The sequence below is a fragment of the Alligator mississippiensis genome, chromosome 13 (genome assembly GCF_030867095.1).
Source record: "Alligator mississippiensis isolate rAllMis1 chromosome 13, rAllMis1, whole genome shotgun sequence".
Taxonomy (NCBI): domain Eukaryota; kingdom Metazoa; phylum Chordata; order Crocodylia; family Alligatoridae; genus Alligator; species Alligator mississippiensis.
In genome coordinates, this window is record NC_081836.1 from 11,188,741 (window position 1) to 11,205,757 (window position 17,017).

The following is a 17,017-nucleotide window of genomic DNA, read 5'->3' on the forward strand; positions in this document are numbered from 1 at the left end:
GAGCATTCGTGGCATGGGCATTTCCTGGGGACATGTAGTAGCGACACAAGGTATGCTGTTTCTGCTTGTCCCTGGGGAAATAAACAGATGTGGCCAGAGTTTTAAAAAAGAAATCCTTAGTGTTTAAAAACCATTTTGACCTGTTTTCATAGTCAAAAAATGAGTGAAAGCTAAGAACTGTCATTTTCTGAAGGGTGCCTTGAGTCTATCAAGGGATACTTTGGTTCTAAAAAAGTTGAGAAACGAAGGCTTAATGGGTATGTCAGTCTTGGAGTGGTGCATCTGGTGCATCCTAGCACGTGGGCTTTGGACAAGGTTTGCCTTTGCTTTCAGCAAGATACAGGAGTAGCTTGTTGTCATTGTCATGATATGGCGTAGTTTCGGTTGAAGAATGGGCTTTGTAATCTTACTCTTAATAAAAGCAGTGAGGGAAAATTTGGCAAGAAAGCCAGGTAGATTAAGCTTTGCTGTAATCACCAGTGATTTCATATGATTTACAGGACTGTCGAGGATCTGAAAAACAATGAGAGTCAATGGAAAGATTCTCCTCTGGCTACCAGACATCGAGAGATGCTGAAACGCTGTAAAACACAGCTTAAGGTTTGTAATTAGCTGGGATGGCAACTAACTGGCCTTGCCAATATGCGTGTGCAGTGTTAATGTTTTCTTTCACTGTAAATGATCTGTTGGCTGATAAGTGGTGAGTTTTTTTTGAAGGTGTCTGAAAATGTTCCTTAGATGCTCTTGTATGTGTAGTCTGTAGCATGTTACAGTGTAGTATAATACCTGTTAAGTGCCCTCATAAATATGCACCGTATGATAGGGGTTGAAACCCCTTAGTGCTTAGCAATTTTAAACTTAAAAGCAAGTCACAAAGACTAATCCACAGGACAACACTGGGAAATCTAAAAATATTGATGTCCCCATCTTCCAGATTGGAAAATAAAAGTAATGAGCCAAAGCAATTACTCAGGATCTCCATATGTGCGTGCACAACTGAGAGCCAACCTGATCTTAGAACTCCAAGGTTCTTAACTCCCTTTACTGAGAGCTTTCCGAAGTGGGTGTGCTATGGTCACTCATTGAGAATATCTGTGATCTGTTTAATAGTCCCAGTTGTCAGTTGATGGAAATTTTTATGCTGCACCATCTAGACAGCATTGAGCAATTACCTCACCCTGATTCCTTTCTTAACTCTCCTGTTCTTGTACTACTGTACAACTCCTTGCCTACAAATTATCAGTGTTTTTCACCTTGTATATATGTCCATATTGGACATCTTTGATTTCATTGATATTGCTTTCAAGGTTCTTGTTGCCTAGATAGTCTACAGAGGGTGGTGGAATAGTTTTTCTTAGACATGTTGAGCTGTTTGGATGGATTTTGTGTCATGTTTCTTGTATCTTGCACTGGATTAGCCTTTATGTGCATCTTCTCTTGCAGAAGCTGGTGCGTTGCAAGGCGTGTGCAGATGCTGGCTTGCTAGATGAGAACTTTTTGAGGAGATGTCTGAATTTTTATGGCATGGTGATTCAGCTGATGCTTCGCATCCTCGACCCTGCTTACCCCAAGTGAGTTTCAGGGCTGGGGGTGTCTGTCACACTCTGAACCTATCTCTCACTTTTACCACCTGCTGGAAAATTTGTGGTTGGTTCATGTCAATGGATGAGTTTGTGAAGAATCCCAGCTTTATTTATGCAACAGTTTCGGTTAGAGCGATAAAAATTTCAGGTGTGGATTCCTGACGTGAAGCACTGAGATTTGGTTAAAACTCCTCATTTAAGAAGGTCTGCAAGGAGCTGTTCTGTAAGAGAACACAAAATATTGGTTAACCCGGGTAGTCCATGATCCCCCCTCGTTAACTCTGTCCCTGTGTGTCTTCTGTTCCGTAGCATGAAGCTGCCTTTAAATCTTGATGTTCCGAAGGTGTTTGCAGCACTGCCGGAGTTCTACGTGGAAGATGTGGCTGAATTTTTATTTTTTATTGTTCAGTAAGTCAAGTCATGCTTGAAGATCAGGTATTATCTTTCCCTGTACTGTGACATGATACTGTATTGCTGATAGTGTTTGCAGTAGTCTCTGGATCCCCTTTGGCATCTGCCATTTCTGTAGCTGAAAACCAGTGTGACTGTCCTTTTTCTTAACTCACTTGAAGGCTGTGTGGTGCTGGGGATGTGGGACTTGGCATCTTTTGGTGACTCAGTGGGGATCAGCTACATGTACTGTTGTAGGTGTACAGAAAAGAGAAGGTTGGGCCAGCAGGCTGTTGTCTTAGCCTCTACATGTGAGCTGCTTTTAGCGCTGGCTCCATTTAAGGCATTGTAGGAATAGGGTTGCAGGTGACTTTCAAGGAACCACAAGCTGCTTTATTCTCAACCCTTGGTGCATATTTGCAAGGGGGATTGGAAGCTGTGTGTATGTGTATATCCCTCATACAGCCTACAGGAGACTCCGTTTTCAGTGTAGGGTGGTAGAAAACGCCACCACCCTCTTGATATCAAGATAGGTCTGAATTTCATCTCTTGTAGGTCTGATGAGGTATTAACAAGCTCTAGAACAGGTATAAATGTAAGATGCAACAGTGAGAGAAATGACCTTCAGTTTGTGGGTCTGACAATTGCATTGATTTCTGAAGCTAACCTTATAGCTGAGTGCAGCTCTTCCTCAGACTAAGTAGGCAGCTGTTAATAAAATTTGGGATTTCAGTTGTTTCCCTCCTGCAGTCCTATCTTCAGCTCAACTTCCAAAGAGAGAGCTCCTAGGAGCTGTTGTTAAAGTGACACTTCTAAGGGGGTGTTGATGCCAGAGAAAGTGCAGCAGCTGAATGAGGCTGTGCTTCAAAGGTGGCCTGTTCCCTGGAGTTGGGGGCCAGGATCCAGTTCCCGGAGAACTACTGGCAAGAGCCTCTAATAGAATCTAATGAAAATCTTGTTTCCATGGTGATAGGTAGTGGTGGTGTCAAAATGACATATGGTTTTGCTAGTGCTAATGGGCCTTCTAAACCTGTAGTTGCCTGAGGTAGATACACGGTGGAATTCCTTGTAGATGCTGCATGCTTATTTTCTCTTCCTTCTCTGCAGATATGCTCCTCAGGTGCTTTATGAGCCCTGCACTCAGGACATTGTGATGTTCCTTGTTGTGATGCTGTGCAACCAGAACTACATCCGAAACCCCTATCTGATTGCTAAGCTGGTGGAGGTGATGTTCATGACAAACCCTGCCGTTCAGCCACGGACGCAAAAGTTCTTTGAAATGATTGAGAATCATCCTCTCTCCACTAAATTGTTAGTCCCGTCATTGATGAAGTTTTATACAGGTAAGACACGGGGAGGGGAGTGCGTGCGCATGTCATCAGTTGCTTTAGGCTCTGAATATCAAGGCCGGTCTCCTGTGGATCCTGACTAGTTTGGCCTTATCTTGCTTTCTGACCGTACTTGTGTCAGCACTTCTAAACCTTGTAAAGATGCTTATAATGCTCTAGTGGTGCATATGTGCCAAGCCTGAAGCTGAAACTTGTTGTGCCTGAGGCTGCGTGCACATATTCACATAACCTGGGAGACTTCTCCCAGGTTTGTTTTTGTGGTAAGAAAACTTGCTGAGAGTCAAATGTACAGGGCAAAGAAGAGATCACAAGACTGGTGCCTACACTGATAACATCATCAAGGCTGATATTTTAAATTTACAAAACCAGGTAATTTGTGAGCACTCTGGCTTTGTATCTTTTGTCAGGTTCCTTCCCCGTAATTTTTTTTGCCAAAGAGCAGGTTAGGCAAACACTTGGATGATATGGTGTAGGCAGGGATAATCCAGCCTTAAGAAAGAGGTTGGAATAGATGACCTCCAGAGGTCCCTGCCAGTCCTATCTTTTTTGCCCTATTAAGCTTTTTCTAGCAATCCTGATTTGACTGTGCTGTATGTATTTGAAATCCAGAATTATTGTATTGTTTTACCCTGAAACAATGCAAGCAGCCTAAACAAAAAGAAATGGCAAATTCCTAAAATAAAAATTGAAGCTGTATGCAAGCAGAATTTTGCCTCCAAAATAGAGAAGAGCCAGAGGCTTTATGAAATACACTAGGGACTTTACTGTTACTATTGATTGTTTTATTTAGAAGTGCTGAGGTGCTGTGGTGATGACTGGAAATATTCAACCCTGAGAGAGTCTTAGTATGGATCATTACCTGTGTGAAATGGCCCTGAGATTCAGTTGATATAGAAACAACTGAATCACCTGATTTAATCACAAAAACCTGTTCTAATTGAGCGAGAGAACCTCATCATTTTTAAAGGGATAATATATTTTTAATTTTATATGTACTGCAACTATTAGCAAGCATAAACAGTTATGTGTTTTAAATGATGGCATCAGGGCAGAGGTATGGTATTCCCCTCCTTCTGAGATGTTTCATGGGATCCATATTCCCTGAAGGTTTGGTTCTGGGAGATAGTGGGCACAGCTATTTTAAATGGGGACTAAGTTGAAATCTACCCATGGGTCTTCATTTCCTGCAGTTTCCAGTTATTCCTGCTCAGCTAAGGTGTGATAGGAAAGGTACAATGTACCAACACAGCGCAGTCAGGAGGGGAGGGGTGGGGGTGAGGAGGTTTTAGTGGAAACATTGGGGTCTTTTTCTTTCTCAGATGTTGAGCACACTGGAGCCACCAGCGAGTTCTATGACAAATTTACCATCCGCTACCACATCAGTACCATTTTCAAAAGCCTCTGGCAGAACATAGCTCACCATGGCACCTTCATGGAAGAGTTCAAGTGAGTAAAAGGCTATGCATGCTGCAGCTCGCTGTCCTGAAAGCCAGCAAAGAGCCTATTAACCCTCCACTTGAAGTGTAAAGACTACTGGAATGAAGGTCCAAGGCTGATCGCTCCAAGAGCAGAACTGCAGAGACACTTAGTGTCAGGGCCAGAAAAAACATACTAAGCCTGGAAGTGGAAGAGGAAATCTCCCTGCATATTCATTTTCAAATATGCCCTGTGTCTTGCTCTGTACACTGCTTGTTCTCTCTTGCTTTTGTGGGGAGGGAAACGTGTGCTCTCTCTGCCTTTGTCGTAGTGAGCCAGAAATACCCCGGGATGTGCTTTTTTGTAGTCTTTCATTAGAGGGAACAGTGAGCGGCAACGGAGCATGTTCCTGAGTTGGGAGAGTGATGACCCTAACTCAGATCCTGCAGGGGATCTTTTTGGGCATGCTTGGCCTAATTGCCATTTAATGACCGTATCGTGGTCTAATTCATTGTACAGAAACTGGAATTATCCCTCTCTCTTCTGCACTGTGCTCCCTCTGCTGGTCTGTCTCATGTTCTTTTTCCATACACTGATGGGTTTGCTTGGGTCCACCCTGTGGTTTCCTAGCTAAACGACAATTTTGTCCTTGCTTTGCTCTTTGAGGTGGAAATTTTCCTCCTCTTGTGCCATGTCTTCCTTCTGTGCTCTGCCATTGCTGTCAGGAGTGGGGAGATACTGTTTTCACCTGACATTCTTGTGAATGACTAGGCACCCCTGCCAGAGCTGCAACCATTTAAACACAGAGGAATGTGGAGTGTGCATGGGCTCTTGCTGCCACAGTCAGCCTGGGCTCTGGAGTAGGGCAATGAATTGTCCAGACTGTGGAATGTGAGGGAAAGGTTGCAGGTGATCCAGATTGAGAGTCACAGTCTGGAATGAACACACCCGCTGTGCTGTAGAGAGATAAATATTTGCTTCAATATTCTCAGCTCTGGGAAGCAGTTTGTTCGCTACATCAATATGCTGATAAATGACACAACATTTTTGCTGGATGAGAGTCTGGAGTCCCTAAAGCGTATTCATGAAGTCCAAGAGGAGATGAAGAACAAGGAACAGTGGGACCTGCTGCCAAGGGTGGGTATAGTTGGGTTTTTCCCAGAAGCATGTCTTTCTTTGTGTGCTAAAGCTTTTTTGGGTACAGAAGTACCCAAGAGCAGCTCTGCAAAAGCAACCTGGGGATATGTTGCCTCTTGCTGCTTCTGCAGCCAAGGTCATGTCAGACACCACTTCTTGAACAAAAAACCAATCTGCAGAGCTACGTCAGGGTTGGCATGGAGTGTGTGTGCAGGGGAGGAGTGTGAGGTGTACCTAAAAATCATAGTGTAGAAACTGAGGCTTGCAAACCCTTACAATGAAGGCTTTGGAAAATGCCCACCAATCGAGTTTACTTCTGCTAATTGTTCTAGAAAAGAGTTACAGCATTGATCTTGTAGAAAGCTTGGACTAGAAAGGAAGAGAATAAACCTCAGACTTCAGTCTGATTATACAACAATTGTGTGTTGACTTGCCAATGTCAGATATTTTTATTTTAAGGTTATTGATTTTAAAAAAACAGACTGGCATAGAAAAGATATAAAAAGAAGGGCAAGATCTATTTTGCTGTATTTCTTCAGACAAGAAAATTCTAATTGCTTTATCTTCCAAAAAGGTATTGCTTTCTTCCCCATATACAAACAATAATGAAACGATACCCAAAAGGTTGCATATGCTGAAAGTATTGACTGCAGTCTTATCTAGCTGGCTTTAATAATGCACATGGCCACAGATTTTTGGAGTAGGAAGTCCTTGGATTGCAAGCCAGAAAGATCTCTGCCTGACTCTCCGAATCCGGGATGACTACGAAGTACTGGCGTTTGGTGGGGAAGAGCAAATTATAGTGAGCAAATTTGCTAGAGAATCCATGTAAATCCCATAACAGGGGACCTCATTTCTAGTTACCTTGTGCAATAATACAGCAATTGAGAGCTTTGATACAGTCTGCTTCAGGGGCGGGCAATTATTTTGGCTGGAGGGCCACTTACCAAGTTTTGGCAAGCTGTCGAGGGGTGCGAGGGTAGCCCCACCCCTTGACAGGTGCCCTGTCCCCTGGTCACCATCTTGGAACCAGAAGTCCTGTCCCCAAACACCTGACCTTTGCCACCAGAAGTCCCTTCTCCTACCCCCGAAAGTACTCCTTTTGGCAAGGGGGTGTGCCATCTCAGAACCAGAAGAATACCAAATTATATTCTAAAACTCAAACATCTACTACAAGGTCTGATTTTAAAAAATATTTTGTCCTGAATTACTTGCATTTGCGTAGTGTACATAGAGGTGATTGTATAAAAGCTTAAAATGAAGTTTTACTCTTGTATATTGTGGGCGGGGTATGGGTGGGTGAGGGGCTGTGGGTATATGGGGTGTGGAGGAGTGTGTGGGGGAGGTTGCGGGGGAGTGGATAGGTGTGGGGCGTGTGGGTGTGTATATGTGGGATTGGGGGGATGTGGATGTGTGTGTATTTGGGGTGGCGGAGCATGTGTGTGGATATGTGGGGTATGGGTGGGTATGGAGCTTGTGGGAGGCTGTGAGTGTGGGGGGGAAGGGTGGCTGGGGAGGGTTGTGGCATGTGTGGAAGGGGAGGGTGGCTGGGGTGTGGTGTGCATGTATGGCAGTCTCTCTCTCTCTCTCTCTCTCTCGGACCTGTGCTCCCGCTTTCCATCACTTCCCTCTCCTGTCTGCCACCACTGCCCTTCTTCTCCCGCTTCCTCATGTTATTCCCTCCCTGCCATGTCCCAGCTGCAAGGCTGAGACTGCAGGATGTAGCAGGAGCCAGCCTGGCCTGGCCAGCACTGCACAAAGCCAGCCAAGAATTGCGAGGAGTTTTGCTGAGTCCTGCAGTCCAGCAATGCAGCTGGGAACCACGTGCAGAGTGGGGAAATGGCGGTGGCAGATGGGGTGGGTAGGGGTGGCGAGTGGCAGCACACAGGAATGTAGCAACAGCTGGGCGGGAGCACGGGGCCCAGGGCAGGGTGGCAGGAGTGCAGGGCCTAGGCTGGCAGGGGTTCTATGGAGCTGGGCCGACTCTCCCCTCTCCCTGCTGATGCAGCCCAGCCTGGCTCCATTGGGCCCCTGCCAGCCTGCACTCCTGCCACTCAGCCCTACGTCCCTGCCCAGCTGTCTCTGCACTCTCACACGTCTGCTCACTGCCACTCACCTCCACTCCTGCCACTGCCATTTCCCCACTGTCATGCCTGCTGCTGCCATGCTCTAGCACCATGTGGTTCCTGGCTGCATGGCAGGAGCCAGCCTGGTCCAGCCCTGAAGACTGAGGTGATGGCACACACTCCTTTTCTCCTCCTCCCCCCCCAATCCCATTCTTATCTGAATTTACCTCTCTGGGGGAGGGAGGCAGGAACAGCCCCAGGGGCCCAGGCCAGAAGCCTCTCCTAGCTAGAGGGGCTGGGATGGAGGTGAGCTGTGGGTGGAGTGGGGCCAAGTGGGCCTTGCTGCTGTGGCTGCTGAATCCTGCCACCGGCTCCCCCTGGGTCCTACTGCTGCTGGCTCCTGTCATCTTTGACGGGCAGCCAGGGGCAGATAAATATTAATTTTCTAGGTCTTTTAGGCACCCCGTGGGCCAGATAGAATGGCCTGGTGGGCCAGATTAGGCCCGTGGGCTGTATTTTGACCACCCGTTGTCTGCTTCTTTACTCTTCCCCCAGGCATACCAGTAAGCGGGGAGCTGTATTCATACCTGACACCAAAGAATGGGCTCACATTCATATCTTAGTCTATTGCTTTTCTCTGCTGAGAGTAGATCAGGATTGTATCCATGGGGGATGATGCTCAAGGGCAACCAGCATGGTTTCACTAGGGGCAGGTCCTGTCAGACCAACCTGATTGCCTTCTACAAAATCACTGGATGCAGGTGTCACTGTGGATGTAGTCTTCCTGGACTTCAGGAAGGCCTTTGACACTGTCTTCCACCCCATTCTCATTAAAAAGCTAGGTGGCTGTGGCATTGATGCCTACACAGTCAGATGGATTGCAAATTGGCTGAGGGGTCGCACTCAGAGAGGTAGTGGTGGACGGGTCATTTTCAACCTGGAGGGAAGTGGGTAGTGGGGTCCCTCAGGGCTCAGTCCTTGGGCCCGCACTGTTCAATTTCTTTATTAGTGACTTGGATGACAGGGTAAAGAGCAGCCTGTTTAAATTCACAGACGACACCAAGATTTGGGGTGAGGTGGGCATGCTAGAAGGGAAGAACACGTTACAGCAGGACCTGGACAGGTTACAGGAGTGGGCAAATAAAAATAGGATGGGATTCAGTACTGACAAGTGCAGGGTGCTGCACTTGGGCAGTAGGAACCAGCAGCATACCTATAGGCTGGGGAACTCCCTTCTTGAGAGCAGAGTGGCAGAAAGAGATCTTGGAGTCATTATTGACTCCAAGGTGAACATGGGCTGACAATGCGAGAACACGGTCAGTAAGGCTAACCATACCTTGTCGTGCATCCACAGATGCATTTCGAGCAGGTCCAAGGAGGTGATCCCTCCCCCTCTATATGACACTAGTCAGGCTGCAGTTGGAGTACTGTGTCCAGTTCTGGGCGCTGCACATCAAGGGGGGATGTGGACAGCATTGAGAGGGTCCAGAGGAGGGCCACTCGCATGATCCTGGGACAGCAGGGCAGACCCTATGAGGAGAGGCTATGGGACCTTAACCTGTTCAGCCTTCGCAAGAGAAGGCTAAGGGGGGACCTGGTGGCCAACTATAAACTTACTAGGGGGGACCAGCGGGGTTTGGGAGAGACCTTGTTCCCCCGAGCGCCTCCCAGAGTAACGAGGAATAACGGCCGTAAGTTGCTAGACAGTAGGTTTAGACTAGACATTAGAAGGCACTACTTCACAGTCAGGGCGGATAGGATCTGGAACCAACTTCTAAGGGAAGTGGTGCTGGCTCCTACCCTGGGGATCTTTAAGAGGAGGCTCCATGTTTACCTGGCTGGGGTCATTTGAGTCCAGTTTTTCTCCTGCCCACAGCAGGGGGTCAGACTAGAAGATCTGTAAGGTCCCTTCCTACCCTACATCTATGAATTTATTAATCTGTTTTGTTCAGGGTTGGTAATGAGTTCTGAGGACTTAGCCTTTGGGTTGTTACATCTTTATTTTCTAGGACCAGCAACAGGCTCGTCAGTCTCAGCTTGCTCAGGATGAGCGTGTGTCTCGCTCATATCTTGCCCTGGCAACAGAAACTGTTGATATGTTCCATATCCTTACCAAGCAGGTTCAGAAGCCTTTCCTCAGACCTGTAAGTATGACCGGTCGTGCTCTCGTGTTCTCCCCTGCCCGACTGATTTCTGACTTTTTAAAAAATGTTGGTTGGCTAATGAGCTAGGAATTGTAACATATTCCTTCACTGCCACCCCAGTGCACTGAGATCTAATTGGTGGTGTCTGTGATTTGGTGGTTTCTTAGCCACTGAGAAAATCATAGATTTCTTAGATCTGTAGTGGCCAATAGTGATGAGACTTTAAAAATGTTGGCACTGAATTTAACAAATTTAAGGGGAAAATTAAGATGTGCCGGAATCTGAACCTTTCTGAGCAGGGTTGAGTGCATCCAACCCAAACTCCCACATTGAGTATGTATTGCAACAAAGCAAGGTGTCCTCAAGAAATGTGTGGTACTGCAAACCACAGTGAGAAGCACATGCAGCTTCTGACTGCTTGGTACATGGCTCAGGCTGTGACACTTCCAGTTTCTCATCAGCAGAAACCCCTCTGCCAGTAATATTATTAGTCATGTGTGGTCGTTGGGTACATTAATACGAGTTGAATTGTTTTCTATTTTGTATGCTTAGTGCTTCAGTTTGAAAAAAAGAAGTGCTGCTGGGAGATTGCAGTGTGAAACCTATGAATTCAGCAGAAGCTTCCATGAAGGGAAATCCTAGTGCCATAAATTCTTGATCTTGATGCCTGTGCCCCAAAGGGTACTAGCCCTTCTTCACACCTGCCTCATTTCTGTTTGTGCTTTACATTTGCCTGTATAGGAACTTGGACCACGATTGGCTGCTATGCTGAACTTTAACCTTCAGCAACTGTGTGGCCCTAAGTGCCGTGACCTGAAAGTTGAAAACCCTGAGAAATATGGGTTTGAACCAAAGAAGCTGTTGGACCAACTGACTGATATTTACCTGCAGCTAGATTGTGCTCGTTTTGCTAAAGCAATTGCTGATGACCAGGTGAGTACCAGAGAAGGGAGTGAAGACCTTGGCAAACATCTTTGCAAAATCACTCCTGCAGAAGCTTGTGTGCATACATTTAAGCTGTTGCTCATCTGTTAGCTTGGTCCCTTGTACTGATTTGCCAGTTAAAGGGGGAAAACTGTGGGCCAGTAGCTTGTATTTGGTAGAAGAACAAGTTTTTTTCCAAATCCAAAGACAAAAAGGAAGCTTTTCTGTGCCTGCTTAAAATTCTAATGGAAACTGTTTCCAAAGAATTAAAACCCTGTTTGCATCCCAAATACAACCGCAGAGCTGTGGAACTGGCTTAATTGATTCCCTTATTCTACCCGCATTAGGCTAATCTGAGAGAGATGCAGTAAAAAAAAAAAAAAAAAGCACAAATAGTGAAAATTCAGTTGGATTTTTAAAGTTCTTTCTGTTTTTATCAGTACATGTGGTGTCAGTAGCAGAGGGAAGTTGCTTGTAATTTTTAAATTAATGGTGTCCCTTTAATGCTATTCGGTGTGGGTAAAAACCAGAATGTTAACCAGGCTTTCTTCCGGTTCCAGCACTAATGTGCTTCATTCTCGTTTGTCCCCACCTAACTGCTGTGTACTTGAGTTGTGACTTGTACAAATGAATGAATGATGGATTACAAAAAAAAAAGGTCTTGAGGGGAATGATGAGTATCTTGGTAACTGTCAGTGACAGGAAGGAAGCACCAGGAAAAACGCACAATAGTTTAATAGCTATTGAATTAAAAAAAAAAAATGTCTGATTCTAGTGGGGACTCTCAAAAGAATATTGCTGCTTTGCAAGTCCAAACACGTAATAGAAGAAATGTGAAGACCTTTCCAAAGCCCTGGGCATGGTGCCCATAGTTCTCTGTTCCCCTCCAGGTTGGCATGGAGTTGGGGTGGGTACACAGTGTCCTCAGCACTGAATACCATGCTTCAGCAAGACGTATAGTACTGAAGAATCGTAGCTGTGTTAAGAATGTTTTATAATGCCCAAAGAATACTATGGGTTCATGAGACCTAGTGCGTTAGGTCATATGTTTGTTGTTTGATTCATACCGGCTTAAAAACAGAATTGCAAGATTTTAGAAAACAGGGCTCTTTAGGTTATAAAAAAAACCTAATTTTTCAAACTTTTTTCTTCAAAACCCAACACTTTGAAAGTGAATGCAGGTGGCTTTGCAGTCTCTAGAACATAAGTGCTTCACCAAAGTTCTTTATATATATTTCTTTTCTTCAGTTTTGATGAGACTGATGCAAAAGTCGATGGAAGCTGTGGAGTATGCCTTTTGTTTGTGGCTGATTTGTATTGCACTAGGTAGCTGCACAGTTTTAGAAACAGAGCTCGGCTACTCCTGCAGTGTGCTGCATGCTGCAGCAAACTGGCAGGATCCCAGCTGGTACCAGCTTCCCTCTGTGAGACTACAGAATGACTTTTGCAGTAGGATCTTTTGGCATTAGGGAATGGCGGGGGGAATTACATTCTTTCCCAGGATAGGATTCCATGTTGTTGCAGAGATTAGTATATCTGCCTGGAGCAATTGTAAGCCAGTAGTTAGCTAGTCAGCCTGATTTTGGGCACCTGGCTTTCAGGATTCTAGTAGTCCGTAGCTGGATCTCTTGCTTGTTTTCTAGATTTCCTCAGTCAGACCCTGACACCCACTTTCCTGTACCCACTTGACACATGGCATGGTTAATTACAGCAGTTAATCATTCAAACTGTTTGCAGTGTTTTCGGCAATTTGTGCAAATGTACCTGTTGTACTTTTGGGGGAAAAGAGGCCCCTGCCAAATGGTTAACCCACAATTGTCAGGCACATAGATATTTCTCTATTGGGGAAGGTACCATCTAATTTTATAGTTAAATTATAATAATAATTATAATAATCTCAATAGTGTGGGTATGCAAGACAGTGAAACTGTTTGGATTGCAAGATAGAGGAGAACCTTGTAGGCTTTTTTCCCTGAGGTGGCTAGAGTACACCTTCCCACTTTAACCTTGTAGGGGAGAGTACTCAGATCCTTAACCCATGCAGTGCTTAACATATGAATTTGGACTTCTGAAAATTGTTGAATCTATATTACCATATACCCTAACCCTATTGCATCCTGCAAGCAAGATACAGTTTGGATGATTCAATTCTTGGATGGCAATCCAACAGAAGCACTTGTGGGTTGGTGGCCATTATGCAGAAATTGAACTGGGGTTGTTGAAGCTGTCACTTTTTAAATTAAATATAAACCCCAACTATCTGTGACCAGGTGTCCTGTCTCAACAACTCTGGCAATTGTTTGGCTTCCTTAAATTTCCTGACTTTTTCAGTGAAGTATTACGACATTCTTGTTTCCTGTCCTGAATAGTAACTAGTGGGGGGGAATGATGGAAAAGTGCTTTTGTACTCACCCCCCTATGATGGCATCTCAATGCGGAGTGAAATAATTCTTATGTTCCCCCTACCTACCTCACATTAGTGATGAAGCTTTTAGATGCTTTTAAGAAGGGTGCTGAGATCTTTACATCAAGTTGCTGCAGCTAAGCAAAGCTGCCACCAGTTCCCATGGTCAGCTTGCTTTCCTTGCTTACAGAGGTCCTACAGCAAAGAGCTGTTTGAGGAGGTTATCTCGAAGATGAGGAAGGCTGGCATCAAGTCAACAATAGCAATAGAGAAATTCAAGCTGCTGGCAGAGAAGGTGGAGGAAATTGTTGCCAAGAATGCCCGTGCGGAAATCGATTATAGTGATGCTCCAGATGAATTTAGAGGCAAGTTGACTTTCTAAACATTGACTTTGGAGTAAAGGGAACTGAGGGGGAATAGAGATTACATACATTCTCATAATGTAAGTATAAATTGAGATTTGTAACTTTTAATGGAAACAACTTGGTGTCCTCAAGTCCTGCACCTTTCCCCAGTTCAGTGAAACAGTGTTCGAGTGAAGAGAACAGAGTTGATCAGGAGCTTGTTATCCATGTCTAGCCCTGTCTGTGCTAAATCTGCTTTACGGTTTTTACAGGGTTTTTTGATGCTACAGTAGTGAAGTGCTGGGCCTTTACACTGCATTTCCCTAGTTAAATTTGGGTACCATCCAGTTCTGCATTCTGAAGTAGCTTTTATCTCAGCAGTAGTCCCCTTCTCAGCAAGTGTTGCCCTTCCGTACATGTCCTTATCTGATGCTGCCCTCATTACAACTGTAGTTCAGCTGACTGGAGATGCCTAAGAGCCTTTTTTCCCTTAAAGTTCACATCAATAATATACCTGGTCATCAGTGGTCTTGAGAGGCGTGTGTGTGTGCATGTAATTTCATGATGATGTAAAGCTTGAACTCTCTTTAGATCCACTCATGGACACCCTGATGACTGACCCTGTAAGGCTGCCATCTGGAACTATCATGGACAGATCAATAATCCTGCGGCACCTTTTGAACTCCTCCACTGACCCCTTCAATCGGCAGACGCTGACAGAAAACATGCTGGAACCAGGTAGCTCTGCTTTTACCATAATTACTGGAATGGTGTACAGTGGAGCACAGCTTCATTGCAGATTGTCCGATGTATCTGAAGCTTCTGCAGAACTGGAGCCTGGGTAAAGCAGCAGTTCCCTCACTCCAGCCTACTCAGAAAAGTTCAAGTTTTGTGTCTTTGGTTAGTCCTTTGTCACTTTTCTTTTAGTATCTGAACTTGTCCAGAGTTCCTGTCATTTGGGCGTGTTTTGATAGGTAGATGATACCCACATAACGTGGGTATAATCCACGGACAGAGAGAGATGAAAGGATTTCCCTAAAGCCATGCAGCAATTTTTTTTGCTAGAACAGGGAACATAACCCAGGAGTTTGCTCCTCTTACCGCCTCTCTTAGCCCAAGGACGCCCCTGTCTTCTTCAGGATAATGGCATATCTAAAATTTTACAACTTTCACATTAATCATTCATTGTTTTTTCTCTTCATCTCAAGTGCCAGAACTGAAAGAGCAAATCCAAGCCTGGATGAGAGACAAGCAGAATGCTGACCATTAAAAACTCCCCTGCAGCGCACGCCAATGCCAATGAGAAGAGCAGGGCATGGGCTGGTCTAGTGATGGTGGTGCAGATAATACATTGGAAACCTAACGCTGGGATTAGCATGCCCACCATCGGTGATATCCGGTAGTGACCAGAAGCATGTGGACGAGAAGAAAAGCAGCTTAATTCTTGTACATATATTTAAATGATAACGATGGTCAATAGCTTGGAGGACAAATTAGGAAGTTGCTCATGTTACAAAACAAAGTCCTTCAACCTGTCACAATTTGGGGTTTTTACAGCTGAATTATTTTAGCAAAGATGAATGGATCAGGGCAGCATCCCTTCAACTTTATTTTTACAGCCAGATATCCGTTAATTTGATTGTGGTTAGAACATCGGACATTTTGCTGCTAAAGTAACTTTTTCCTCTTTCCTTCCCTTCTCTTCCTCCCATAAACCTGCACTGCTGTCTTTCTTTGTAATGCGAAAAAAAAGTCCCCATGAAAATAAAATCCTTCTCCTGCCCCCAAGAGAACATATTCTGTGAGATAACTGTGCCTGCAACAAAGTGTTAATCTTGGGATCGTATTTTTATATTATACATATTCGCATATTTGTTTTTTAATTGGTGTTAGAAGACACACAAGAATAATAATTTAAAAAAGGCAAAATATTTGACACGTGGATTTTAAGTTCTGTTCTTTGAGATGTCCCTTTATGTTAAATGGAGAGAATCTTGATGCTCTGGTATTTTTGAAAAGCCTTGTGGATAGGAACATGTTGAAGCAGCTGCCACCAATGAGGTGTTTGGGAATACCAGGACTTCAGTGACTTTTTTAAAAATAAACCTTCTTTTAACGCTGGAGATAGGATATGCTAAGTGACAGTTCTGAGCCTTTACAGCTTGTCTCCAGAGAGCAGATCCTTTTAGTCTTGGAGCCTGCAGTTTGGGGCGGGGTCATTTTTATGTTGCATACCAGTTTGTATCCATAGCTTGGCCTTACCAAAGCAAAAAGGGTGCAGGAAATGTAGAATTACATTTTTTTAAAAAACTAAAAAAAAAATCCACAAAACATTTTTGTATTACTGCCCCCTGCTTAAGATACTTGAATTTCCTTTTTAAAAAGGATTTGAAACCACAGTGTTTTAAAATGAAGCCTGTAAAAAAAAAAAAAAAAAAAAAAAAAAAAAAAGTTGTTTTTTTCTCTTGTTTTTTTGCTGACAGTGTCCTCTGTTCAATTCCTGACTCTTGAACTACAATAAATGGTGATACACATTCACAAAGAACTTCCTCTGTGTCTTCCTTTTCTTTCAGTGGCTTAGTGAAGGAAAAGAGTAGGGGTTGAGTATGGCTGAGTAGCTATAATGTATCTTGCTGCTCTAACTCCTCTTGCTGATATTGATTTAGTGTTCAAGAGGCAAAACTACTCAATTACATGTGAACAGTTGCTTTTAACAAATGTGCAGAGTTTCCTTTTGTATGGCCTTCAAGCTAATGTTCCTTTTTTTGCCAGCTGGAAAAGTCTTACGTTTCTTCAGATCTCCCAGACACACCCGTGCACTTGCACACAGCCAGTCAGGAAGCAAGGTGGATAAACTTCAAAGGGAGACTTGTTCTCACCTCTTGCGTCAGGTTAGATAATAGCTCAGTGAAGCCTTGGGAGAGGTAAGTGAGATGAAAAATGTGGAGGAGGGGGAATTCTATGAATGGTTAGAGAGGGATGGTTCTGGGCAGCTGAGAGATTGCAGAGAGCAGTCTGTTCAGTGTATTAATCTGTACTCTGACCATCGAAGGCTTAAAAAAGAAATCTTACCCTCATTTAACATCACATTCCGTCATAACTTTTAGGTTTTGCTGCAACTGATGTTCAACGTGGTTCTGTCCCTTTCACAATCTCAGTTTTTGTAAAAAGGCATAATAGCTTTTCTTTGTGTAAAGTAATTAGTGTGAACATTGATTGATTTCAGTACTTCAGCTAGGAAAGGAATCATAATCTAATTA

The 17,017-nt window shown here is 44.3% G+C and overlaps 1 protein-coding gene across 2 annotated transcripts in view; it reads left to right on the top strand.

Moving 5' to 3' along the window:
* The window catches only part of UBE4B (ubiquitination factor E4B), a 66,459-nt gene extending 50,157 nt beyond the window's left edge, over positions 1 to 16,302 (top strand). For both annotated transcript variants that reach the window (XM_019493981.2, XM_006271376.4), the window contains 11 exons: positions 501 to 600; positions 1,444 to 1,571; positions 1,893 to 1,991; positions 3,081 to 3,316; positions 4,642 to 4,768; positions 5,731 to 5,875; positions 9,951 to 10,085; positions 10,827 to 11,018; positions 13,604 to 13,778; positions 14,349 to 14,495; positions 14,966 to 16,302. In XM_019493981.2, the coding sequence (XP_019349526.1) occupies positions 501 to 600; positions 1,444 to 1,571; positions 1,893 to 1,991; positions 3,081 to 3,316; positions 4,642 to 4,768; positions 5,731 to 5,875; positions 9,951 to 10,085; positions 10,827 to 11,018; positions 13,604 to 13,778; positions 14,349 to 14,495; positions 14,966 to 15,027 (1,546 nt within the window). In that variant the 3' untranslated portion in view covers positions 15,028 to 16,302. The remainder of the gene's footprint in view (positions 1 to 500; positions 601 to 1,443; positions 1,572 to 1,892; positions 1,992 to 3,080; positions 3,317 to 4,641; positions 4,769 to 5,730; positions 5,876 to 9,950; positions 10,086 to 10,826; positions 11,019 to 13,603; positions 13,779 to 14,348; positions 14,496 to 14,965) is intronic.
* The last annotated feature ends 715 nt before the right edge of the window (positions 16,303 to 17,017 follow it).